Raw genomic sequence first — 27,131 nt, forward strand, 5'->3', positions numbered from 1 at the left:
AGACTGCATGTGGATTGCATGACATCACGGCTCCATTCAAAGACCACCTGATGTAGGCTACTAAAAAAGGAGGGGAAACCACGAGAAACGTCGCATCCTCGTTGACGGTTCCTCCTCTGGTGTGAAGATGGCGATCCCAGCTCCGAGCAGCCGGACCGGATCCGTTAGCAGCCTGGGAAACAGTCCAACCACAACACCGGGCGGCTTAAATAACAACAACCACAAGCTGTGGTGCTGCCATGAGCTTGATTTCAGGTCCGGGGTGAAGATCGAGGAGCTTAACCGACTCATCCATGAATTCAGTAAACAAGACCAACGGGAGTATGATGACCAGAGGGCACTGGAAATACACACCGCCAAGGATTTCATCTTCTCCATGCTCGGTAATAGCAGCTTCATTTTAAACATAATATTTTGTTCAAATAAGCAGTATTGTTATTAATTTGTCTATTCACCCCTCATTATTCATTAATTTGCTGTTGTTATAAAATGGTATAATGGGATGTTATAAAAATAGTCAGATACCAATATATATATATATATATATATATATATATATATATATATATATATATATATATATATATATATATATATATATATATATATATATATTTATTTTTTTTCACCCGTATTTGATAGGCTATGTAAGAGGTTATAGATGAACATATTTAAAGGCTGTATATTAATTTAGGCTATAAATTATTTAAACTTAATTTGCATCTCACATGGAGTGGTAATTACTGCTGTATGTGCTTTATGCTTTATAGACAACATCTCAGCATCTTACATTATCCACACACTGCACTGATTCCATTTTGCTCTGTTCTTAAGCGGGTTTACGTTTGACCTCTTGCAGAATAATTCCTCGGTTGTCAGATGAATGCATGCCCCTAATCTACCATTTGAAAGGATCAGAATGATTATGTCCACATGTTGAATCCCTCTAACCGCTTAAATAAAAAAGTGAAGCTTACCTTTGATAAAAGTCATTATATAGAGCAAACATAAGTGCATTATTGTTAATGAGGCTATTCCTGTATATGTTGGGGTTAATTTAGAAATAAAGAAAGAAAGTGAATGACCAGTGAGATCAGTTAGAGTTTTATAAACAAAGTGAAAAATGTATCCATTACACAAATTATAATACAATAATTGCAGTTTTCTATTGTGAATACTGTATAAAAAACTTTATACAGCTATCAATACTAGTTTCAAGACATTGAGTCTTTAGTACTAAAGGGTCACCTCACCCTCCAACCCTATATATATATATATATATATATATATATATATATATATATATATATATATATATATATATATATATATATATATATATATATATATATATATATATATATATATATATATATATACATATATATATATATATATATATATATATTTTTTTTTTTTTTCTTCTGTTGAAGACAAAAGATGATATTTAAAAAAGCTACTGATGGTAGCTACTGACTTCCAGAGTATGGAAAATAAATACTATGAAAGTCAATGGGGTTCTTCACCTGTTTGGTTATACCAGCGTTTTCAAAATATCAATAAGAAATAAATAAGAAATTCATGCAGGTTTGGAACAACTTGAGGGTGACGACAGAATTGTTATTTTTGCGAAACTATTCCTTTAAACCCCGCTTTTGTTACCGTCATAGTAGATGGGAGTTTATATGTTAATCTTTTTAAATTGAACTAGTCTTAAATATTTGTGTGACCACAGTTTAAGACAGATTTAGTATTTTGGATATTTTTAACAGAAAATCAATAGGCCTGTCCAGCATTGGGTTTTTATTTCCAAACTAGGCGGAAGTGTGTGTAAGGAGGCATTCAGGCAATTGTGGGAACCCATCCTTTGAGGCAGAAGTAATGTACAGCTCTCACCCTCATTCTGTTCTCACACTTTCACTCACTGCCATTCAACTAAACCTCAATTCAGATAGCAGGAGGCCGATTGGCCTGCAGTGTCTGTGTATGCAAATGAGACAGATGGAACAAAAGTGACACTGGATGTCTTTGAGAGTTGGAATCTTTGTGGGAGACAGATTTAAAGACTTATAGGGGTGGAGGGATGTGGGAATAGTTTGGTTTTTTGCTAAACTTTGGGGGGAAATATAGGAGGGAAGATTTAACTTGGAAAGTACTAATGCGACATGAGACATAAAACATTACATTGTTTTAGTGTTGTTACAAGTAATCATTTTTATGTTTAAATGTGTAAAATGCTTTTAAAATATTGTTTTCTCTCAGCTGTTTACTAAATTCCTTTGAATTATACTGCCATGAAAAAGTATTTGAATGATTTCAAATGATCAAACATAAATCTATATTAGACTGTGGAAACCAGAGAAAAATAAAGCATTCTTTTAAAACCATTATTTCTTTAATTATATTTGTAAAAATGCATCAATTACTCATATTGTCCCTGTTAAAAACACTGCATGAAAAGATGTGTATCCGGACTAGTAAACTCCTAGCCTAGAAATCTAGACGCACCCTAGCGGCAGCAAATATAATCTGCCGAGAGTGTCGTCTAGCAACTCTCAATTCACTTCTGAGCTGTAAAAACCAAACTCTGGTCAGGCTAATCACATCGTGTACAGAGTCGGTGGGCGGGGCTTAACATAATGACAGCCGAGTTGCGCTTGCGAGCTAGTAAACACAGAAATTGGCGAACGGTGGTCTTTCAAATTGGATTTGACTGCGACTCTGGAAGATTTGGAGTTAAGCTTTTCTCTGAGAAAAGAACAAAGAACGGCACTGAAGTCATTCTTAAAAAGGGAAGATAACAATAATAATAATAATAATAATTCATTACATTTATATAACGCTTTTCTAGGCACTCAAAGAGCTTAGATGTGTTCGGAGTTTTGACAACTGGATACGGCGAAAGTTTTATTTTCACATGTTTACTAGCTTCAATGAGCTCCTCTTCAAGTTGTTCTGGTTGGTTGTAGGTGTATAGGCAAAATTATTTTAACTCCGTTGCATTTCTGAATAAGAGACAAACTTTAGCCAATCGTGTCTTTATAAAGATTTAATCCTTGCAAGAATGAATCCACAATCAACTAGGCAATGCCTGCGTCGAGTGTGAACTGGGGAAACAAAGAAAGGTTCAAGCTTTTATACCCGTGTCAGTGTTTTACAAAAACAAAAGGAAAGATGAAACAAATGTCTCCCCCCCAACCCTTTTGTCATGGGACACAATGGTCCCTGTACCTACAGAGGGAAAGTAAGAAACACACACACATACATGGCCCCCCTTCTGTCTTAGAACTCATTTAAATGAAAAGCAACAAACAGTGGTCTTAGATCTAATTTAGATTAGCCGACACCTCTGATGAGGGAAAACTCTCAAACTAGGGTTCCCGTCCCTACCCCCTGGGTTTCAAAAGACACTGTCTTATGGTGTTTTATTATGGCAGAAACAGATGTTGACTTCTTGTGTGAACTCAAACATAAATTATAAAAATTTCTTCAACAATTCCCCCTTTTATCATTCTTTGATAACTCAAAAGAAAAATTTAAAATGTGTATTAATGTTGTTCTCTTCAAGCCTCACAGTCCAGGTGCTCGAAAAGGGTGTCATGGCTTTGCTTGCTCCGTCCTTTTAGTTGCCAAGATGAATCCCACAGTTGTACGCCCAGAAAGTCAGGAGGATTAGTCTTTGATGTGCTTGTATTCTTTTCTGCTCTCTTAATGAAAAGGCTCCACCTCTCTTCAGATGGACCAACTATGGTTGTATATCTTGTCCAATCACCTTCTATGCGCGTCTCGATTTTGCTGGCTTACAATAGGTTCTAACTTGAGAAATGGTTGCCTCAGCGCCACGTTTTGCCAGTTTCTCTGCTCCTCAGATCATAATGCCAAGTGATGTTTGTGTTTGATCTTGGCCCGCACAGACGTGTGCCTCCTGCTCCTCTCCTCTCAGCTCCTTCTCCCCTGTCTGCAATGGCTCGCATGCACCCACGTCTCTCTCTCTCAGCAACCTTGACGGCCATTTGTGTCGTCATCAGCATGACAAAAGCTCTAGCCACTTTTACGCCTTCCAGCTCTAAGGTCCCATATCACCATATCGGGTCCCTTAACCTGCACACAGATCTTAGACAAACAGCAAAGACATTTCTTTTGCAATAATTCGCAATTCTATTGATGTAAGCTATTGTTTACCCCCCTTCCATTCCTATGAATGGTGGTTTTCCGAAAAACTTTTTTAAATGGTCTCAGATTTGCTGTAGGCCTCTGTTGTTGTTGTTGTTGTTGTTGTTGTTGTTGTTGTTTTTCAAAAATGTTCATCAAATACTCAAATACTGTACCGCAGACAGTTTAGTTTTTTCAAAAAATTTCATCAAATACTGTACCCCAGATAGTTTTATATTTAATAATTCCCCCTTTGGCTGCCTGGTCATCCATGCAGCCATCTAGCATAATGATCGAATAATTTTGGGGGTAAACAAGGCTTGCCATCACCACACCATTTTGAATGGTGCAGCCACATCATTTCCACAGCTGTCTCTGCTGTTGTGGCGAAGGTCTCCATACTCTGTAAAGAAGTGAAAGCATTTTTTTGTTAATTTCACATATCAAAAGACATTATGGTTCCTTTGACTGCTGCTCTGCCCCGGCCTTTGCAGCCTCATCTGCTCTCACGTTTCCTGTTGAAATCAAATCTTTGTTATTAGTGTGCGCTGCGCATTTACAGATATCAACCCGGCCAGGCAAGAAAAATTGCGTCTAGAGGAACAGACACAATTCGCAAAATGGCGAGATGGTTTCCAGTGTTTTCACAATGCCCCAAAATCATGCGCAAATCCGAACGCAAAACATAACTGTGTGTAAATTGTTACACCTGTACCTTTCATCAACATGCTTCAGTCAGGGCTTCAGTCTTAACCAGGCAATCTTTATCTTGATTCTTTCGTGTTTCAGTGAAAGTAAATATACGATTTATATTTCATATCTGCAAGCCGGGCTAAGTGAGTAAGCACTGTCACTGCACTCCTGTCAATTTAGGGGTGTGAAACCTTCAAAATCCAGTACACGACACCTCGTTGCTATCAACTGTTTAGTGACACATCAAACATTCCTAGGACAGACCCTCAGTCCCTCCTCAGAGACCAAATACACACTTTTAGAAAACATGAAGGAAGAAACAATCATTGTTTCTCTTGATTAATCCAAATCATCACAGACTCCAATAGAGGTCCAATTCAAATTGAACAACAAAAAATAAGTAATATATAGATAATAATTAATCTAAGCCCTTAAGTCTATATATATAAACATCCTTCAGTTTATGTTTGTGCTTTGCCCACAGTTCAGATGACTCCTCTGCCCAGGCATGACTTATGTTTAAAGCTCAAATGTCTGAGGTCACTATCCTCAACCTCAACTTCATGTTTATATCTAGATCTGTACAGTTTCTCACTGTACATCATATTCTTATGAACATAAATCAAAATGTATTAATGTTGAAAACTTTATCAGAACGACATAATTATGTGGTTGTATCACATTCAATTAGCTCGTTCACTCATCTTTCTCTTGTGACATTAATGATTAATCATATTCAATACCCAATTCTTTATCAATTAGGATATAATAAGGTATAATATGATATAATAATTAGGATTTCCTTCAAAGTACATTTTTTTCATCCAATGTTTTGTCAATTAAAACTCCAAAATTATCATAATTTTACCAAGAACTTACAAATGGTTTTCATATTATTTAATCTTCTTTTCTTTTCGGCTGTTCCCTTCAGGGGTTGTCAAAGAATCATCTTCCTCCCTCTAGCTCAATTCCTTAGTGCAACTGTCTCCAAACCACACACCATCGCTGGTCTCTCACAACTGTCCCGTACACCTTTCCTTTCTCTTTTATCAATCAACAGACTTGACACCTTTCTCCACCCATTCCAACCTGCCTGCACAGACTTCTTCCCCTACTTCTCTTTTCCCTGTAAACCTCACTGTTCCACTTGGTTTCTTCTCATTCATTCACATGTATGCTGTCTTTCTGCCTTCATTCCTCTTCTCTCCATATCAAAACCTCCACCTTTCTAGACTTTACCCCACCTGCTCCCTGCTGTCATACAAATTACTTTAATAAAGTATTCAAATTTGTACTATAATTCCAAAATTTATTTTAAACTTGTTTTAAAACAATCCCTATTTTTACCTCATCTCAATCCCAGTCACACAGAGAGCATCACAGTCCTTTTAATTTTATTTTTATTATTCTCTTACATTAATTGTAGTTCTGTTTATAAGTCAAATGTCATGCTTTCCTTCTTATGAACCATACAACTTAAACTTTTTTATTTTTATTTTTACTATTTTTTTATTTTATTTTATTTTTTATTCCTTTGTTCGTCCTCCAGCATTTCATAAATGCGATGGAGTCTCTGGATAATTTCAATAGTGACTTCAGCCAATCTGTCACTTTGTCTCTGTCTCTAAATCTATAGCATTTACTAATCCAGAGTGTAATTCAACATCATAAATGACAAAAGTAGTCATAACTACCCTTAATAGACAGAGCTGGATATCAATCAACTTAAAGCTTCGTCCCAATTTAATTCTGGATCATCTTCTTTATCAGATTCAGAATAATCAGCTTCTTTTAAAGTTTGTTGTTTAACTTTATTATATGTAGTGCTAAAACACTACCTTAATCAGGACACATAAATATGAACTGCTCATTCTCAAAATTTGCTTCTACTTGGTTTCTTAACCAGTTTCAAATCATGTCTGTTCACTTTTAAGTTGTCTTTTAGAAGTCAGCTGATTCCAAATGTATTTATTTATTTATTTTTCTGTCTCAGTTTTAACAGACACTGTGCCATCCCTGCTTCCACAAGCAGCTTCTCTCTCTCTCACTTTATCTCTCTCTGTCTCTTACACAGATAATCTTTTCAACAGCTTCTGAGACTTTAACTCAGAGCAACTTATAGTATTAAATTCTGTGAAATTGTTTCAAGTTATCTTGAGTTTAAATACCTTTGTTATCCAGACCTTCTTTTTAAACTTCAAATTTCGTCCTCATCTCAAAGCCATCACCATGTCTCTGAATTATCCTCTGCCATATCTAATGACCTGCAGGATTTAAAACTATGATAGAGACATATTAGTTCAATATCACACAGTTTTACTGATACCAATTAATACATTTTGTTCTGATCTCCAGAAAAGTTAATGACAATCACCTCATGGTCTCAGCTGGCTCTTGAATGCCCCTTACCATCATAACTTTCCCTCAGGGTGCTCCCTGGCATTCCCTGGCATTCAAACACAATATATGCGGGTTTTTGTTTTGTTTTGGTGAGCGGTATTGAAGAACCTTTCTTTGGGGCAGACTGCTGTATCTCTGTCTGGACTCTCGGCCCCTACAAGACACAGCTCCCCCCACACAGTGAGTCTGATTGCCTCATACAGACATCTGTTCAACTTTACACACCTCACATAGACTCCACACTCCTTTTGGGGGCGGAGCTTGAGTGTCAGCGTGATCCCCCTGGCTTAGGTTGTTCTGCGTCAGGCCACACAGAATCTTACCCGTCATTGGGAAAATCACTTCGTGCCCACTCCCCGCTTGAGATCTTTGACCCTCAACAGGATCGGCTGTGTTTTGGAACTTTGGGGAAAGTGCATTCAAGAGTCACTAGAGCCGTTTGGTCTGCTTACTATTGGTAAAACATGGAGACAGGTTAATTACAACACAACTTAATCATTAAAATTAATAGATTATACTCAGTACATTTGGTCATAACAATTTAATGTTCTGTGACCAAAGCCATCAGTTCTGTACATGGTGGTGGCTAAGAGCAGGCATGGAAGTTACTGGTCATATAACAGATTAGTCTCAAATTTCAGTTCATTTTGTAGTCTATATTTGAAAAATTTGAAATATTCTTCATGAATATTTATCATTGCCCTCCCATTGGCAATCGTTTATTTTTAATAAATCTTTGTCTCTATGATTGTCAGCTGATGCCTTGTGTCTTTATCCTATGACATACTGTGACATTAGTCCACATATCAGCCTTGAGCTAATTTGGGAAGAGAGAGAGACTCTGAGGCCTTCAGGGCTGGCACACTGCATTCTCACAAACTTTTCACTCTTCACACTACCTCAGTGTAAGATCTGGCTATGAATTAAAATTGGTTCCAAATAGACATCAGACATTTTCCCTTTAACTCTATTCTTGGACTGAGATCATATTTTCAAATAATCAACCCAAAACATCAGCTTCTAGGTTTTCCAACAAATTAACTCACCTATAGTTATTTCAACAATCCAATTTCAGTCAAATAAGCATTATCAAAGTTTTGCAAAAGTGAGAAGAGCAAGAGCATATTTATTTTAAATCCTCTACATCAAAATGTATGTATCTTTGCAACATATTTTATCGTCTTTAATTTTATCTCATAATTAAAATTAAAATTATCACAACTCCTTCTTTCCAAAAAATAATTATTTAATTTATTCTTTATTTAGTTTCGTTTTCAAAATTTAGTCTGGTGGTCTCGTTTTGCCACATTTTCAACACCTTATGGGTGAGTGGACACAGTTATGTGCAAAAATGCCCCGCTGACCACACATTTTATTCAGCAATCGACATTTCAGTCTGGTTCCCAGTCTGTAAGGCGGTGTCTAAAGCGACAATCGCTTGGACAGTCAGAGAAGAGCTCTGGTCCAATAAAACATACAATGTCTTGCAATTAATGGTATCATTCATCTGCTTTTTCAAAACAAAAATCACATTTAGCTATCAGATTCCCTCAGTTACTGGGATCTTTCCTTCAGGGTTTAATGTTATCAGATTCCCTCAGTTACTGGGATCTTTCCTTCAGGGTTTAATGTTATCAGATTATACAATCCCTCAGTTACTGGGATCTTTCCTTCAGGGTTTAATGGCATTCCACCCATTTTTCAACCCATGAATAAGCATTAACACCTAGAAATTTGAATTTCTTTTGTTCTCAATTTATTTGTAGCCAGTTAAGTTGCCATATAATTTTCTAAACATAATTTAAACATTGCTGGCCATTTTCTTAATACGTTCTGCTTATTTATTTCAATTGCTATCTTCAGAGCAGAGCTGCTTACAGCATTTGCTCTCTAGTCTCAAAATCTTTATTCGGACTAATCAAGTTACTCATCATGCCATTCAAATTTTTAGCTCTAATTTAGTTATCATAAATTGTTATCCATTGCTTAATCTCATACTCACCAGCGATCTTTAAACAGCTGTGGCTTCTGTGTGATCAGACAACATTTTCCTTTCCCTGCTATCAGTTTCATTCAACACTGTTAGTTTGCATTTCTCACACACATCCCCCACAACAGCCCTTTGATTAATCTCCTCTCTCCAACAGACCACTTTCAGCCTGGTGAAACACAGCATTCCCTCTTTTGGAAATCATGATTAATTCAATTAATTTCTCTATACCTTGCATGCATTTTTGGCCATATAATTTTCCCATTTGACAAAAACACCGGTGTATCATATTCTGCTAGCTTGCTTTGGGACTTTACCATATTGGCAGTCTGAGTCTGTGGCTGTTCGCGTGCACGCTAGTAATCTGTCGGACGTCTCCGTACAGATCTTATCCTTCACCCAGACCAGACGGGACGGACGCTTACTCAAGCGCCCGATTTCGGAACCGCACACAACTCAGTTCCCGGACCGCACACAACTCAGTCCCTGGACCGCACACAACTCAGTCCCCGGACCGCACACAACTCAGTCCCCGGACCGCACACAACTCAGTCCTTTTTCGCCCACGTGATTTCAGTTTCACCCCGTAAAACACATAAATTCACGTTGCATTTGCCACAGATTCAGACTTCCAGTATGGTTAATCCCTATCAATTAAAATTTCAATTTAACCAAATTCTATTTAAAATTCTTCCCCAAATTTTTAAGTTTGTCTCTTACCAGAAGCGTCCCGTTGCCACCCCGGGTTCGTTTTCTCTAATTCCAGTGGTTGGACCCTCCAGGACCCCTAGAGCAGCCGGCCCTTCTCCCTGAATCAGTCGGGGTAAGGCTGTGACTCTAACGTCCAGGATGATCGGTCACCGTCCGCTCTCAGGGTCCGGAAGGCACATCCAAGGAATCCTCACTTCTGACACCAAATGTATAGGCAAAATTATTTTAACTCCGTTGCATTTCTGAATAAGAGACAAACTTTAGCCAATCGTGTCTTTATAAAGATTTAATCCTTGCAAGAATGAATCCACAATCAACTAGGCAATGCCTGCGTCGAGTGTGAACTGGGGAAACAAAGAAAGGTTCAAGCTTTTATACCCGTGTCAGTGTTTTACAAAAACAAAAGGAAAGATGAAACAAATGTCTCCCCCCCAACCCTTTTGTCATGGGACACAATGGTCCCTGTACCTACAGAGGGAAAGTAAGAAACACACACACATACATGGCCCCCCTTCTGTCTTAGAACTCATTTAAATGAAAAGCAACAAACAGTGGTCTTAGATCTAATTTAGATTAGCCGACACCTCTGATGAGGGAAAACTCTCAAACTAGGGTTCCCGTCCCTACCCCCTGGGTTTCAAAAGACACTGTCTTATGGTGTTTTATTATGGCAGAAACAGATGTTGACTTCTTGTGTGAACTCAAACATAAATTATAAAAATTTCTTCAACATAGGGCAATCCAATTGCGTGCAGAGGGAGTTTGAAAAACAACCGTTTATCTCGCCCCTCGGATTGATCCCTGTCAATGGTGAGTTTCCAGACCAAACACCTTGATGTGGGTCTGGCTTGTCAGGCTAGTAAACTCCTGTATACACCACTGATTTGTGGAAGTATGCACAAGTACTCCTGACCGTATCAAATTCTAACTGATGGTTTTATTTTTAATTTATTTTTAATTTTTGCTTAATTGGCTTAAAATGTTATTTATATAAGCTATCTGGGTCTTTTTGACCCCAAATGAAATTGCTGGAAAAATAAAATAAATAAAAAAATAGACAAAATGTAGCTAATATTACTCCCTTAAATCATGTTTTACTAAAATGTTTTACATGTGTGCAATTGGCTGGATTTCAGCATTTTTAAAGGGTCTAATCACAAACACACTGACCAACCGTCACATTTTGCTTGTACAATGTCAACAGTTTACAACAAGAAGAATAAAAACTGAGCAAAATTATTGAGAAAAATAAGAGCCAGAGCAAATACTTTACATTGTGTTAACATTTTTATGTAGAAACAATATAGAAACAAACAATCTGTGAACGAGATACTAACACTTCCGCAGATATGCCGTTATAACACACTGGTTTTTATTCTGTACAAACCGTATTTTCTATCCCCTTACACTGCCCCTACCCCGAAACCTACCCATCACAGGAAACATTCTGCATTTTTACTTTCTAAAAAAACTCATCCTGTATGATTTACAAGCATTTTGAAAAGTGGGGACATGGCCAATGTCCTCATATTTCACCCTCTCCTTTTAATATCTATGTCATACCCATGTCATTATACACATTTGTGTCCTCATATGTCACAAAAACATGCCCCCCCCCCCCCCACAGACACACACACACGCTACGCTGTCGAACCGCTCACAGTAACTTAGTCTTCAGCAAAACTGGTTAATTATTCAACAAGAAAAATATGCAGTTATCCATCATTGTGCAACACAAGTCGGATACCACATTTCAACATACAGTACTTGACGGTTTCATAGTGAAGAGTTTTTGTTTGATATGATGATATGATTTGAAATGATCGATACAGCGTGACCGGAACCCGCCCAATCTGGCAACACTGAGTGCGAGTAGGAGGCGAGCATGGGCATGCGGTGTGATCCATTAGTAACTGATTACCATGGAAACTTTGCGTAGGCAGCACATTCCATTTTCATTTCCGACTGTCTCCATTAGCGGCGCTCTCCGCTTGCCTGCTGCGTCCATGAGGTTAAGTTCGGCTGCGTTCAAAAAACCATATTTATTTACAAAAAACAAGTTATTTCGAGTCATTAAACTCAAGTCCGAGTCAAGTCTCAAGTCATGCATGTCAAGTCAAAGTCAAGTCGAGTCTTTTATTACTATTTGTCAAGCAAGTCTCAAGTCCTAAAATGTGCGACTTAAGTCTGAGTCAAGTCATGTAACACGAGTCCCCCACCTCTGCTTTTAGGGGTGTGGTCCTGGTCAAGAAAATCTCCTGAACTCCAAACTGAATTTCAGAATGGGAAAGAAAGGTGATTTTAGCAATTTTGAGCATGGCATGGTTGTTGCTGTGGTTGATGGTTGATGCTGGATGGGCCGGTCTGAGTATTTCACAATCAGCTCAGTTACTGGGATTTTCGCGCACAACCATTTCTAAGGTTTACAAAGAATGGTGTGAAAAGGGAAAAACATCAGCAGTCCTGTGGGCACAAATGCCTTGTTGATGCTAGAGGACATAAGAGAATGAGCCGACTGATTCAAGCTAATAGAAGAGCAACTTTGACTGAAATAACCACTCGTTACAACTGAGGTATGTAGCAAAGCATTTGTGAAGCCACAACACGCACAACCTTGAGGCGGATGGGCTACAACAGTAGACGACTCCACGGTGTACCACTCATCTACACTACAAATAGGAAAAAGAGGCTACAATTTGCACAAGCTCACCAAAATTGGACAGTTGAAGACGTGTTGCCTGGCCTGATGAGTCTCGATTTCTGTTGAGATATTCAGATGGTAGAGGCAGAATTTAACAAGAAGTCTTTCAGAGTCGCGGCCAAAGCCGATTCGTAAGACCGCTGTTCGCCAGCTTCTTTGTTTACAAATAGCATGCAGAACCGTCACAACTCTGCCATCATTATGTTAAGCACACCCACCGACTCCATACACGATGTGATTGGCCTGACCAGTGTTTGTTTTTTTAGTATTAATTAACATACAATTCTCAAGGGGGTTATATTTTGAAAGCATCAGTGTTTATTTTTACAGTTTATAACTATTCATATATATATATATATATATATATATATATATATATATATATATATTAGGGCCGGGACTCGATAAAAAAAAAAAAAAATCTAATTAATTAGAGGCTTTGTAATTAATTAATCGAAATTAATCGCATTTTAATTGCATACAAATATTTGACCTGAGAACAATCAGAAGTAATTTTTCACATGTATTTTTAGTATACCATTGAATAATGACTGAATACATAAGCTTAATCAACAAAATATTGTTTATTTATTTCAGTCCAGCAGACCAGCGCAATGTTTGCCATTAAGATTAGCAAAAGCATATTTGTGATATTTGAGGCTCGATGTGCTGCGGTGATACGCTAATTCCTTGTTGTATCGCTTGCTCACAACCATGCTCTTGATGACGCTTCCATTCTTTCGTTTTTTTAAAACAAAATTTCTCATCCACGGGGCCAAGCAAAGCGGTCTCATCAGCTCAGGGACGTGCACAGGATTTTTGAGGGGCAGTTGCTCTGACCTAAAAAAGTTCATTTAATTATCATTATTATTTCAATGCCCCCTAGTGGTATTTATGTTCTGCTCAGGAAAAATATAATAGGTGGGGCTATTTTTTTGCAGTGGGGTCTGGGGGTTTCTCCCCCAAGAATTTTTTTTATTTCGTAGATGTGATTTCCTGCATTATGGTGCGTTTGAGGCCATTTCCCTTGCCTATACCAATAAAGAACTCAAACCAGTCAATATCAATAGTCTAATAAAAAAAGACAATATTAATTTAACTGCCATCAACAGTTTATGATCGTCCGTTTGTTATACCTTTCCGACAACGTTAAGTCTCACTCGACAACCGCGACAATCTCCTTCTAGTGCCGCTCATGCAGGCTCAGCCAGGGCGGTTAGAAGGATTTTGGGGACCCCAAGCAAAATGGACATGGCTAACCTTCTACGGATAAACGGTTAATGATTAAATTTTTTTTTTTTAATTTTAAGAAACCATTTTTAAAACATCTATAAACATTACATAGATAGACAGACCAAATATTCCTAACAATTTGTTAAGGGTTACTAGTTGGTTTGCAAACTGTATCTGTATCAAACATTATCTGGATGGTTAGGCTATTATAAAGTTGCAACAGATGACTAATACCTTGTTAAATATTTAATAAACAGTAACAGTAAAACATGTGGGTTGTCCTGATACTGTACTTCAAAATGCAACAGTGTAAAAATTTCCACACAGAATAAAGTAACTGTTCAAGATCCATTGGTAACTTATAAAAATAATATCGTATTTACATAAACTGTTTAGTATATCCCGACACTAGCACATTAAGATAACTTATGGAAAAAAAAATTATGTTCCTCTGCCTCTTTCTGGTTAAATAATGTTTATAATAATAATTAATGCTATATTAACTATTCCAGGTTATTTATGCATAGCATAAAAATAGTTAGTAGCCTATAGCATGCTATGCCACTTTCATCAAAACCTATTACAAAGCTATGGCAATTTTAGGTCATTAAATACGATAAACAGTTATTCTGGAACAGATCTGCGTCTTCCTTATCCCGTTAAAAAACATATTACAATGTAACCATATTCCGTCCGTTTGGAAAAAAAGTTGCACTTACTGTTGGTTACAAGCAGCATTTGCCATCAGACAGGTAACGTTAGCTAACATAAACATATTTTTGCTAGCCTACCTGCTGCAAAATTACACCATTTTTGTACAAATAGAGTTATTTTATATAGTGTAATTTATCACTTACCACTATCTTGTTTTTTCTCTTTTTTCTTTTCTGGATTCCTAAAGCATAATTCCGCTTCATGAGGAGGTTTTGTATTTGCCGGCAGCAGAGATCGCGTGGTTGGGTGGCTGCTGTCAGCGACTGAGAGGGCCCCCTTGAGGGGGATTCCGATAACAGTGTCATTGCACTTTACTGCATTGACTATGAAAGGGGCTCTCAAACAGTTTGTCGTTGCATTTTATTCTTAACCTGTCGTTGTCTTGAGGCCCCAGGCCAGCTCGGGGCCCCAAGCAATTGCTTGACTTTCACTTTCGGACGGGTATCCGAATATGGAAGTGAATGAGGCTTTGCAAATTTTTTTTTTTTTTTTTTTTTTTTTGTATCTAGGCCTACGTGAAATTCTGCATCCATTGTACGATTTTTTTATTTTATTTTTTTCCACCTCGGAAGGGCAACGTGAGTCGAGAAGGGCATATGGACAGTTGCCCGGGCAACCTGAGCAACCCCCCTGTGCACGTCCCTGCATCAGCTTCTTCGTTCCATAGCTTCGTTCATGTTCACATGGTTTGTTAATTGTTGTTGTTGTGACTCCGGAGCGCTAGTTGGTGTTCCAGTATAATTGGTCCGTCAAAACTCATTCATTGAAAAACGTTCCGCGGTGCAAAAATAAGTGTGGTAAAATGTTTTATTTTTTTTGCCTAATTAATTAACGCGTTAAAGTCAATCTTAATTAATGTGTTAAAGTCCCGGCCCTAATATATATATATATATATATATACTCTTTGCTAGTTTTGACTAACTAAACAACTAAACATTCTACTGTTATTCCACTGTTGTTGCAACATTTACTTGTTGGGAGCATTAATCACTATTTATAGAGATACTGCTAAACCAGATATTAATTTCTGTGAAATAATATGGAAAGAAGAATAAAGTTAGGGTGAGAGGACACCTTCAAATTTTAAATTATACATAGAAATGTTCTTTAATGGCTCTGTCAAAAAGCATAAAGCTAGCTATATGAGTTCCCTATTAGAGGTCTTCACGGGGCACCCGAGACCCGTGGACCCGGGATCCGACCCGGGACCCGTACGGGTTCGGGTCTATTTTTGACTTTTACAGCTGAAATGAGTGAATTAAGCATGCTTGGAACAATTAATGAGGAATATTGTAATACATCACAATCAAGGTACAAGGGAGACAACGGCTATATCGTTAGGTAGGCTGACTGAGACAAAGTTATTTATCGCAGCTTGTTCATTAACTTGTTAACAGCAGTAACGTTATATTGTGTAATATGAGACAATCGGGTCCAGTCGCGTCTGTGTCTTCCCGGCGGGTTCGGTTCCAGCTATCAAATAATAGACGGGTCCATGTCGGTTCCGGGTAATATATTTTTGGCATTTTTCGGATCTGCACGGGTCCGGGTACAGTTTTTGAAATAATAGACGGGTCCGGGTCGGGTCTGTGTTGAACATTGCGGGTCTCTTCGGGTTCGGGTGCGAATTTTTGGACCCGTGAAGACCTCTATTCCCTATATCGCGGGAACTCGCACTGCGTCGTCGTGACAACACTCTGGGGAGCCCCCCAGCGTGAGGCATCTGAAGCATGAATGAAATATTTCACCCGATCCTGATTGGTGCTGCGTCATGACATAGTATGTGACGGCATATGCGGAAGCTATAAGAGAACGCCAGCACATAGTAGAGTCAGCTTTGTGCCCTTCAGCGAGGTGCTCTGTGTATGAATTGTTTGTCTATTTGGTGTTGTTTGTTCTAAAGTATCTTGTGAAGTTGGCAGGCTCGCAAGCCCAGTTCGGTCTCGCATCTGTTGGGGCAGCGCGGTAGATCGGTGGGCTCGCAGAAGGACTGATCAGCGGGTGCTGAGGCACCTTCTCAATCCTCATCTGACAGTTCAGATGTTCTCCTTCCCCATGTGGAAGCCCGCATTGCGGCTTCTTCCCCCAAGGTGGAGAACCCGATGCTCGAGCAGTCTTAATTCCGAGGAATCGGACGTGCACAGCATTGAGTCGGAGTAAAGCCACAAACACGCTATTTCATTCATAAAATAAGGGCGCTCTGGTAGCTCTCGAGGGGGCTGCCTGTAGTCAGCCATTGTTCAACTTCCTTGTGTGGAAACCCACGCTGTGGCTTTTTCCCCCGGGGTGGAGAACCAGATGCTTGAGCGGTCCGATTCCGAGGATGTAGACGTGCTCAGTATCGAGGTAGCGAAGTAAACGAGAGCTCGCCGCTTCATAATGCAGGGCTTGATCTCGCGTTGCCGAATTAAATTAAATGAAATTTAAATGAATTAAATTAAAATATTATCTGACTTTGATGCCAATCATTCAGACCATGTTCACTTTATGGGTGATTATGGTGGCATTTCATTCTGAGCAATTAAATGGCATTAATCTGCATGGCTCTGCTCCCGGGAGTTCTGGAGTGGGGTCTGCCGGGAGGGCATCAGTCTTCTCTTAGTAGCACCCTGGTGGCCGACCCGAGTTTGGTTCTCCGACATTGTGGCACTCCTAGACGGCCTTCCATGGCAGGTCCCTCTGAGGAGGGATCTGCTGTCTCAGGCAGGGGGCACAATCTAAAGTCCACCCCAGGCCGGAGTTGTGTGACCTCTGGGTCTGGCCCTTGAGGGGGCACAGTACTTAGAGGATGGCTTGTCAGCCGGTATCGTTGAGACCAATCTCAGCTCTAGGGGGCCTTCTACGAGGAGACTGTACAGCCTGAAGTGGAATGTTTTTCCCACCTAGTGTCGAGAACGGGAGGTGGACCCAGTCAACTGCACTGTGGCTTCAGTGCTGGAGTTCCTCCAGGACCCTTTCTCCACCGGCCTAACCCCATCCACTCTGAAGGTGTATGTGGCTACCATTGGGGCTTGCCACTCACTTATAAACTCTGGACCTCTGGGTAGTCACCATTGGTTGTGCACCATTGGTGCACCTCCGTGGGGCTCGGAGGTTGAGGCCTGCGGCTCATTCCAGGGTCCCAGCCTGGGATCTGGCAGTGGTTCTTGAAGGGTTGGCTGAGGCCCCCTTTGAGCCATTGGAGTCAGCTGAGGCGAGAAACCTTACCCTTAAGGTGGCCTTTCTCCTCACCATCACTTCTCTGAGGAGAGTGGGCGATCTCCAGGCCTTGGCAGTAATGCCAACTTGCCTGGAGTTTGCCCCTGGCAGGGTGAAGGCTATTTTACACCCATTTTCCATCCTTGGGGATGCGGTCAGGGTTTTTTCAGGCTTTTCATCCTCCGCCTCACATGATGGTAGAGTAAGTCAGACTTCACTTGCTCTGTCCAGTCAGAGCTCTGAGAGTTTATTTTGAGAGGTCTGTGCAGTGGAGAATATCGATTACAGGCTGGATCTCCCTGCAAGGCCTGGCACCAGGGTGCTTGCATTCTAAGTGTGCCTGGGGGCCAGCTTCACACTAGGAGGGGCGTGATTCGGTGTGGCATAGTGGGTATTCGTTCCCCAGAGTGTCGTCACGACGACGCAGTGCGAGTTCCCTAGATATAGGGAACGTCTCGGGTTATGACTATGACCCTTGTTCCCTGAGAGGGAACGAGACACTGCGTCTCATTGCCACACCTTCTCACGTAGAGCGCCTGCTTCATCGCAAAAGCTAACTCTACTATGTGCCGGCGTTCTCTTATAGCTTCCGCATATGCCGTCACATACTATGTCGTGACCAATCAGGCACCAATCAGCACCAATCAGGATCGGTGACAGATTTCATTTATGTTTCAGATGCCTCACACTGGGGGCGTTCCCCAGAGTGTCGTCACGATGATGCAGTGTCTCGTTCCCTCTCAGGGAACAAGGGTTATAGTCATAACCCGAGACGTTCAACTGTGTTAAGAATATTTTGAAGCTGTATTGTAAAACTTCCCTGGCTCAGCTCCCTCCCTCCATCTAAGAACACATCAAGCACCTTGGCCCCATAATCTGGAAACCATTAAAATAATAAATTTCTTTAAAAAAATCCCATAAAAAAAATCCCAAAAAGTTCCACTATATCTTATAGTGAAGCACGCTGGCAACAGTTTGATTATATGGGGATGTGTTTCTAAATATGACTTGTTATCATTGAAGGAAGCATTTATAATCCTATAAACCAGACACTTCTTTAGGAGAATGTCAGTGCATGAGCTGATTTTTACTTGGATAATGCAGCAAGAAAATGATCCAAAACACAAACTCTTACCAACATTTTTAATGCCTGAGAAGAACCAAAATTACGACTTGAAAGAGCAGTTTATGGTTATAGACCTACATGCAGGTTCAAGATTCCTCTACAGAGATGAGCAAGGCTTAGATTTAGTGTTTAGCCAGCCAGATAGCAGGTTTATATATATATATATACTGACTGTCCACTTTATATCTTGCTAGTACTGGATTGGACCCCCTTTTGCCTTTAAGTGAGCATAGCTCTCAGCAGTAGATATGTGAAAACATTCTGTGGAAACTATACTGCCCTACTTTTTGTATGGAAATTGTCATAAGAAGTGTTAGGAGATATTAAAAATATACAGTAAGTGGCAAAAAAGGTAAACAACTTTACCATAGTGAGTGACTGAAAGGATGGTGAGTCAAACTGCACCATTCAGGGAACAGCTATAAATATTTGAGTGTATCCCCATCCTCAAAGGGGACAGATAAAAGCTAAGCTTGTGTGAGCCTGGATGCTTAAAAACAATTAGACATGCTTGAGAACATTAAACCGCGCCCTAAAAGCCATGTATAGACACAATAGAATGTGAACCAATGCAAATGTTCTCCTCTTCCTCCCTGATGCTTTTACCTAGTGCTGGTGTCCATTTGCAGGTCCTCTTATTGATCCACTGGAAATAGACGCCAAAAGAAAGTGCTCTGCTGTCTTCAGGGAAGTGGAAGAGTTTTTGGTCATGGGACAGGACGTGTGCAGTAGCTTTCTATGTATAAGAAATGTGCATGAAGAGCTTGAAGTGCTTGTTCACATTCATTGAACAATCATGAGACCTCTTAAACATTAGTAATAATCAAAAAACTGATAATTTTTATGGTATTTTATAGACACAAATGCATCCACAAGACAACAAATGACAGTTACACTACAAGAAACTTTAATTCATTATCATTAGTCCCTCCATTCAAGTCACCTTGTAGTCAATATCCCTTAATACTCTAAAAATCTTCGATTACCAAAATTATATATTTAAAGTTTTTCCTGTGATTTTTTTTCATTCATGCCTTAAAATAGCTTGAATGTAACTTTACACCCTTGCTTCATTTAATATACAGTATGTGGATTCATGATTATGCAAATTAACCCCATCTCCACTCTGTTCAGAGATCTACTCGGTCAACTCGTATACAAGTTGATGTATCAGGATGGTACACTGTGTACAATGTGTTTTATGTAACGCTCTCTAAAATGTCGGACAGATTCTGGTAATTAGCATGATTAGCATTTTGTTTGACTACTTTATCAAAGAGCTAATAATGTTGCTTATTTTACAAACCATGTTTCCATATTCCGGAAAATTACCTGGATTCTCTTGAGACTTTATAGAGAGTGGTATCACAAAAATTCTCAATAGGCTCAAAGGAAACCGTGGATAGACCTTTTAGCACAATGGCCAAATCCATAGCCTCCATAATTCTGGGCGGGTTGAAAGATTATGCCCCCTGCCCCTGCCTAAGACAGATGGTCCCTCCTGACCAGAATCTCCAGGAGAGAGCTGTTGAGGAGGGACACAACGTCTGAGAACCATATTTGGGATAGCTTAAACATTGCTACTAAAGCCAAGGTTTCCTCCACATCACTAAGGTACAAAGGTACCTGTGCATAACCATGATCATGTGGAGTGGGTTGTCCCACTGGAAAACCCCTTAGTCTTGAGCCACCACTGCAGAGATCTCATGTCTCGCAGGCCAAAAGGTATCACGTTGGATCCAGCTGCCATCAGACCCAACAGTCTCTAAAACTGTTTGCTAGTGAGAAACAAGACTAGTTTTATCCCATTCACGGCTGTGAGGATAGCAGTGACAGGCGATATATGGTCCTGCATCATCCATGAATCCCACATTACACCCAGAAAAGTGGTGGAAGGTGTGTTGTGGAACGATGAATACCATGGCACAGACTTTCGATCCCAGCGAAAGAGCACTGGATCCCTCGGCAGCAGTGGGGCCAGAACCGCGAGCCTGAACACAGACAGGTGGGAGTGCAGTGTGCGAAGTGCTAGTCTTTCGCAGTCTTCACTATGAGCGCCCTCGAGAGCTGATTGAGCAGCTGCTCTGCTCTCAAACAAATAACACACTTACTGTGTGTATCCCCACCCGTAATAAAGCGAGGGTAGGGAGTAGGGATGGGCATTTTTGTCAATTTTTCGTTTCGATCATTGACAGTTCTCAAAAACTATTAATCGATTAGCCGTGGGCGGGGCTTTTGCGGGGTGTCTCCGTCATGGAGTTACGAAAATGTATGCTGACAAAAACATGAGATGTCTATGCAAATATGAACATCTGACTATAAAAAAATAACTGCTAGATTATGATGCATAAATGTCTTTGAAAAAGAAACCATCTCAAATAACCCAGTCAATGATATTGATCGGGCATTGAATTTGAGCTGAAACCGTAAATACACCACCCTGCAGAGCTTTGCTAGAGAATTAATAAACTCAATCAAACGCATCCTTTATGAGATTAATAAGATGTATGCCTATTACAATTTACATCTGCCCAAAAGGACGCAAATGCGCATGTGAACTTGGCCATATGTTTTACAGGCTTGAAAACGAAACTTATTTTGAATGCGCTCTTCGCTTAACAACGCTAATACATGGGCAACGAAACCACAGATCATTTACAACACTATAATCGTGTCCTTATTATAATTTTATGTAGCCTACATGACAGATTGGCGCTGCACATCATTAAATTTTTTCATGATCAAAGTGAGTACAGCATCACTGCGCATTTTAAAATCCATGAGAAACAACTCAGATCGACTGTTAAAAAAATGAGTAACATTGCTGCATTATTAATATCATCAATAATTTTGAAAAAGAAATAGCCTATCTAAAAATAATATGACCGTCTCAAATAACCCAGAGTTGATAATGTCGGGCTGTTCGCATTTGAGCTGAAGCTGAAGAGAATGAACACCAGCCGAAATAACAGCAGCACTTTGCTAGCTGGTTATTAAACTTAAAGGGGGGGTGAAACACTCAGTTTCAGTCAGTGTCATGTCAATCTTGAGTACCTATAGAGTAGCATTGCATCCTGCATATCTCCGAAAAGTCTTTATTTTTTTTTATAATTATATAAGAAAGATGCGCTGTTCCGAGTCTTTCCGAAAAAAGGCGAGCGGGTGGGGGCGTATCGTGTGAGCGGAGCTAAATAATGACGTGTGCGCGCCGCTGCTATTGTGTTGAGTGCGTCGTAAAGCTGTGTCATCCCTAACAGCAGGAAAAAAACTTTATTCAAAATAAAAATATGGCTTTTAATCAGATACAGCCATACATCTATGATCCGGAATCAGACCCAGAGGCTGCAGTTGAACAAGAGCAGCAGCAAAAAACGACTAGAGCAGGACGTCTCTATGTGGTACAAGTTATACACTAACTATATAATATGCTTAGCGACTTGTGTTATTTACATATTTATACTTGAATTATATCGTTGTATTTTTGTCTTTGAAGGTGTACATGTGGGAAGTGCAGTTGTGCACGTGTGTGTGTGTGTGTTTACACGTGGTTTGTGTAGACAATTGTAACGTTAGTAAGCGGACTGGTTTTGCACGGCAGGCTAAGTTAGTGTTTACATAGAAAGACACGGAATAGTAGCGCATTTGAATGAAGAAGCGCGCTTATTTAGTTCAACATATTTCCCCACTCTTTGTGTATTGTTGTTTGGAGTGCTTTTACAATACACAAACATAAAGTTACACATATAGTGGCCAGCTAAACAAATGTACACGCACTACACATCGCATGCTCCATTGATCAATTAACTATACGTAATCATGTTTGGGCTACTTGATGAGCATAGGCAAAAACACAGACATTTGAATCAGTCTTACTCACAGCCTGCGGTTCTAACGTTGGGACCTTTATCGTTGGGACTGCTCCATCCTTCAGCATTAGGCGATCGGAAAATCCGGCGTCGAGCTGGGCCTTGTTTATGAAACAGTCGGCACCGAAATGCAGGGAACAGATATAAACATTCGCGCAACTCAGTTGCTGATCTGGAAAAGCAAATTCCATCCACTGTTGCCTTACCGCGGGGTTTTGGGGGAATCTGTGCAGGACTGTCTTGGTCTGGCAACCAAAAACGCACTTTTTTGGTGACATTGTTAATTGTGCACATCACCTGTGCAGCGCATCCTACAAGCCAGCGCTTTGATGGGCGTAGCCTGTTACTTTCGCTCTCTCCCTCTCTCTCTCTCACGCTCTTCCGGTAGAATTGTCCGTAAGGCCCATACAAGGAAATTCCGCCCCCATTTACGTCAAGTGGACGCATGATCGCAAAAAACTTGCCGAAACTTATGACTAACCGGAAGTAGTATTTTTGACAAAGAAATACTCCCATCAAACGTCCACCTTAACTTTTGAAACTTTGTCCATGTTTAGTATGGGATTCCATGTCTTTAAAAGTGTAAAAAGATCAGTATGCATGAAACAGCATTCCCCCCCCCCCCCCCCCCCCCCTTAACCAAACGATGTCCTGTATGAGATTAATCAGATACAGATAACATGCTGCAATAACCAATCCGAGAAATATACAAATATATTTTTTTAAAGTCAGGACGATCATCGTTTTCATGATCGATCGTCGCTGTCACGTTCGAGTACTCGAGTACTTGATCACTGTTGCCCATCCCTAGTAGGGAGGAACGCATCACTTAAATGTTTGTTTGTTCACCATAATAACTTGTCTTATGATTCTGTTACAATATCGGGACAGACAACACTAAATAAGACTTTTTTCAACACAGAGCACTTGCTGAGGCACAAAAGCTAACACCGCTCATTCCACATGTGCTTTTATGCTTCCTGGTCATGATATCACCCGTTCCCAGGTGGCATCCCGTTTGTCATTGGACCGACAGCGTGAGTTCCCTCGAAAGTGAAAAGGCTATATTGTAATACATTTACATTTATTCATTTACCCAACACTTTTATCCAAAGTACAAATGAAAAAAATCACAAGCAAAGTAATAGCAATAGAAAAGCTGGATTAAGAGGAATTATAGGTACTTTTGTTTTTGAAAGAAATAGTTCACTTGTACAGTTATCAGCTATAATACTCTTTGTATATTTTACAGTACTCTGTTTTGTCTGTTTCAGGCATGGTGCAAAAGCTGGACCAAAAGTTGCCTGTCGCAAATGAGTACCTATTGTTATCCGGTGGTGTGCGAGAAGGTGTGGTGGACATGGATTTGGATGAGCTTGGCATCTATAACCGTGGCTCTGACTATGACATGGCCTTCACCCTGTTGGTTCCTGCACTTAAGCTGCATGACCGGAACCAGCCTGTCACACTGGACATGCGCCACTCAGCACTGGGCCATTCTTGGCTCAGCTTACGACTTTTTGACGAGGGTACTATAAACCGTTGGCGGGACTGCTGCACACTTACTGACCATCTAAACGGCACCACCAACTTCTTCTTCTCACCCACACTGGTAGCCGACTGGTTCCAAGAAGCTGTTGGACTGGTTCTTGCAGAGTTACAGCGCAAGCCACAAAGGGGCACCCCGAGGGTGGAGCGGGTTGAGCGTCACAGCACGCTGCTGTCTATGGTTTTAGGTGTGGGCAGCAGCCGCATGCTTTATGACATTATTCCTGTGGTGTCTTTCAAAGGCTGGCCAGCGGTTGCTCAGAGCTGGTTGATGGAGAACCACTTCTGGGATGGCAAAATCACAGAAGAGGAAGTTATCAGTGGCTTTTATCTTCTGCCTGCCTGCTCAGCCTCTGGTTGCCAGGAAAATGAGTGGCGTCTCTCATTCGCCCGCAGTGAAGTTCAGTTAAAAAAGTGCATCTCATCAGGCCTCATGCAAGCTTACCAGGCATGCAAAGCGATTGTTGTTAAGCTGCTGGCCCAACCCACAGCTATCAGTCCCTACTACTTACGAAGCATCATGTTGTGGGCCTGTGACCGACTACCTGCAAGCTATTTGTCACAGGAAGACTATGCTGCACACTTCCTGTTAGGTCTCATTGATGACCTGCAGCACTGCCTTGTCAACAAGACCTGCCCTAACTATTTCATTCCACAGTGTAACATGTTGGAGCACCTGTGTGACGAGACCACAATATTTCAAGCACGTAAGCTTGCACTGGTACGCTCGGATCCAGCCGAACACCTGCGCTCCATCATCGAACAAGCCAAGGCGGCCAACAGACTTACGCAGGAGATGCAGCGTCGCGGGAGTTCCTCAGGACTGTCCTCTCCATTGGCGGATCCTTCCTCAGTTGATCATCAGCAGCCAGATGACCGCTTGGCCAAGAAGCTACAGCAGTTGGTGACTGAGAATCCAGGCAAGTCCATCTCTGTGTTCATCAACCCTGATGATGTCACCCGCCCTCACTTTCGTATTGATGACAAGTTCTTCTGAAAACTAAGGTCTATTTTCACTGCTCTGATGGGTTAACCTGAGGGGTGTGCATGACACTGTCCAGAAACTGGAGCTGTGTCCTTGTGCCTGCTTACATCAGACTGGAGAGGTTCTTTTAGAGGAAATGTACTGCAAAAGTTCTATAAGACTGGCCTTACTTAGTGGGAAATCCCAACTATTTGCACCTTCATATAGGGGATTTCATATCATTGTGACTCTGAGAAGAAGACCTGTGTAAGTCTAGCACATTTTGGACAAAGATTTACATAGCATATGAAAATATAGCATATGTCCTCTAGGTGGTATTGTTATTCTGATGAAAAGTCTGTTGTAACAAATAATAGAATCAGACATTACTTTCATGTTTTTCATCAGTTCTGACTAAGACGACACATTTCCATTTCCGTATATCACTTCTTTATGTTTGTGGACAATTTACATACCTTGTTATTTATTTAGAGGGAACAACTGAAAAATATATCAATGGAAGCCAAACCTTTTCTATATATAGGCGATTGAAATCATATTCCCTAAGTGCAATTAAAAGAATGTACATTTATGCCCAGTTAGAGTAAGTTTCTTGTATTGATAAAAATGTTCAAGCATAACAATGCAGAGTTGTCTAAAGTTGGGGTACTTGACTTCTGCTTCCAGTATCAGCTCACTTACCAGTTATTAGGGATAGTTGATCACATGGGATGGGATTAGTGTCACACAACTTTTGTCTGGATGCAAACATTCTTCAAAATATATTCCTTTGTGTTCAGCAGAACAAATAAATGGTTGAAGATCAACTTGGGTGAGGAAATAATCTTAATTTTGGGGTGAACCATCTCTTTTATGGTATCTCAAAACAAAACAAAAATACAGAGTAGGACGTCAATCGTGTAGTTTGTACTGTACCTAAAACAAATCTAGCTTACCTGTGTTGTTCCTCCAGTAAATAAAGAATTGCACACTGTTTTACAAAGCTGTGTTGGCTTGGAACTTTGTTTGCTTGGTTAACGTCAGTCCTTTAAAATTGTTATTGTAGAAAGGATGGCATATGAAAATAATACGTAAATATTTGAAATCATATGATATATTTAGACAAAAGCACGTTTGAGCACAGGAGGGAATGATATGCATAATGAAAGATATGAATGTATCAATTTATATATAAGCAGATATAATGGTGTTACGCTGTATGGTGTATGTACTATTAATTAGGACTATTGGACATATGCAGTGGAAAGAAGCTTTGTTATCTACCCAAATCTCCAAAACTTTGTCTAGTCTCTTATTATTTAGTAAAAAGTTATTTTTGGTTTCATTACTTATGAATTTTCCATTGAACTTGACATATACACTGCAGATACATTCAAAGTGCAAAGGCTTTAGGTTCCAATAAATGAGCTGATTTTGATAGTTTTACATCACAGTTGTCACCACTGGACACCACAACGTTCTCTGCACTGTAATTTACTTTCATACTGACATTCACAGACACAGTAAACTCCACAGACACGCTGAGTCAGCACATTCTGTGACATAATATCCCAGCTCGCTCCTTTCCACATAACCAAAACATCCCAGTTCCTGGTGATGAACGATTTCATACATCTACAGCACAAATAGACATATATTCACACAATGCTGATATCCACACAATGTACTATTAATGCATTATGTACCCAAAGATCCTGTATATATAAAAAATCTTTTTGAGGTCATTACAACTGTCCTTTGTGTTTGACATGACTCTGTACCTCTGATATTAGAACAGAACACTGAACTATCTTATAGCAGCATAGTTCTTTTTT

At 40.0% G+C, this 27,131-nt stretch overlaps 1 protein-coding gene across 1 annotated transcript; it reads left to right on the forward strand.

Annotated features, from left to right (window-relative positions):
• Positions 1-25,894, forward strand: mb21d2 (Mab-21 domain containing 2). The gene is made up of 2 exons (XM_067453195.1): positions 1-383; positions 24,059-25,894. Exons 1-2 carry the CDS (start codon positions 128-130, stop codon positions 25,327-25,329), a joined length of 1,527 nt encoding a protein of 508 aa, XP_067309296.1. The 5' UTR covers positions 1-127; the 3' UTR covers positions 25,330-25,894.
• The last annotated feature ends 1,237 nt before the right edge of the window (positions 25,895-27,131 follow it).

Source organism: Pseudorasbora parva, chromosome 9 (assembly GCF_024679245.1).
Source record: "Pseudorasbora parva isolate DD20220531a chromosome 9, ASM2467924v1, whole genome shotgun sequence".
Classification (NCBI taxonomy): domain Eukaryota; kingdom Metazoa; phylum Chordata; class Actinopteri; order Cypriniformes; family Gobionidae; genus Pseudorasbora; species Pseudorasbora parva.

Bases quoted from the DNA above. Each gene is read 5' to 3' on its own strand.
- mb21d2 (XM_067453195.1), top strand. From the start codon at position 128: ATGGCGATCCCAGCTCCGAGCAGCCGGACCGGATCCGTTAGCAGCCTG. The intron at 384-24,058 runs GTAATAGCAGCT...TGTCTGTTTCAG, and splicing joins TTTCATCTTCTCCATGCTCG to GCATGGTGCAAAAGCTGGAC.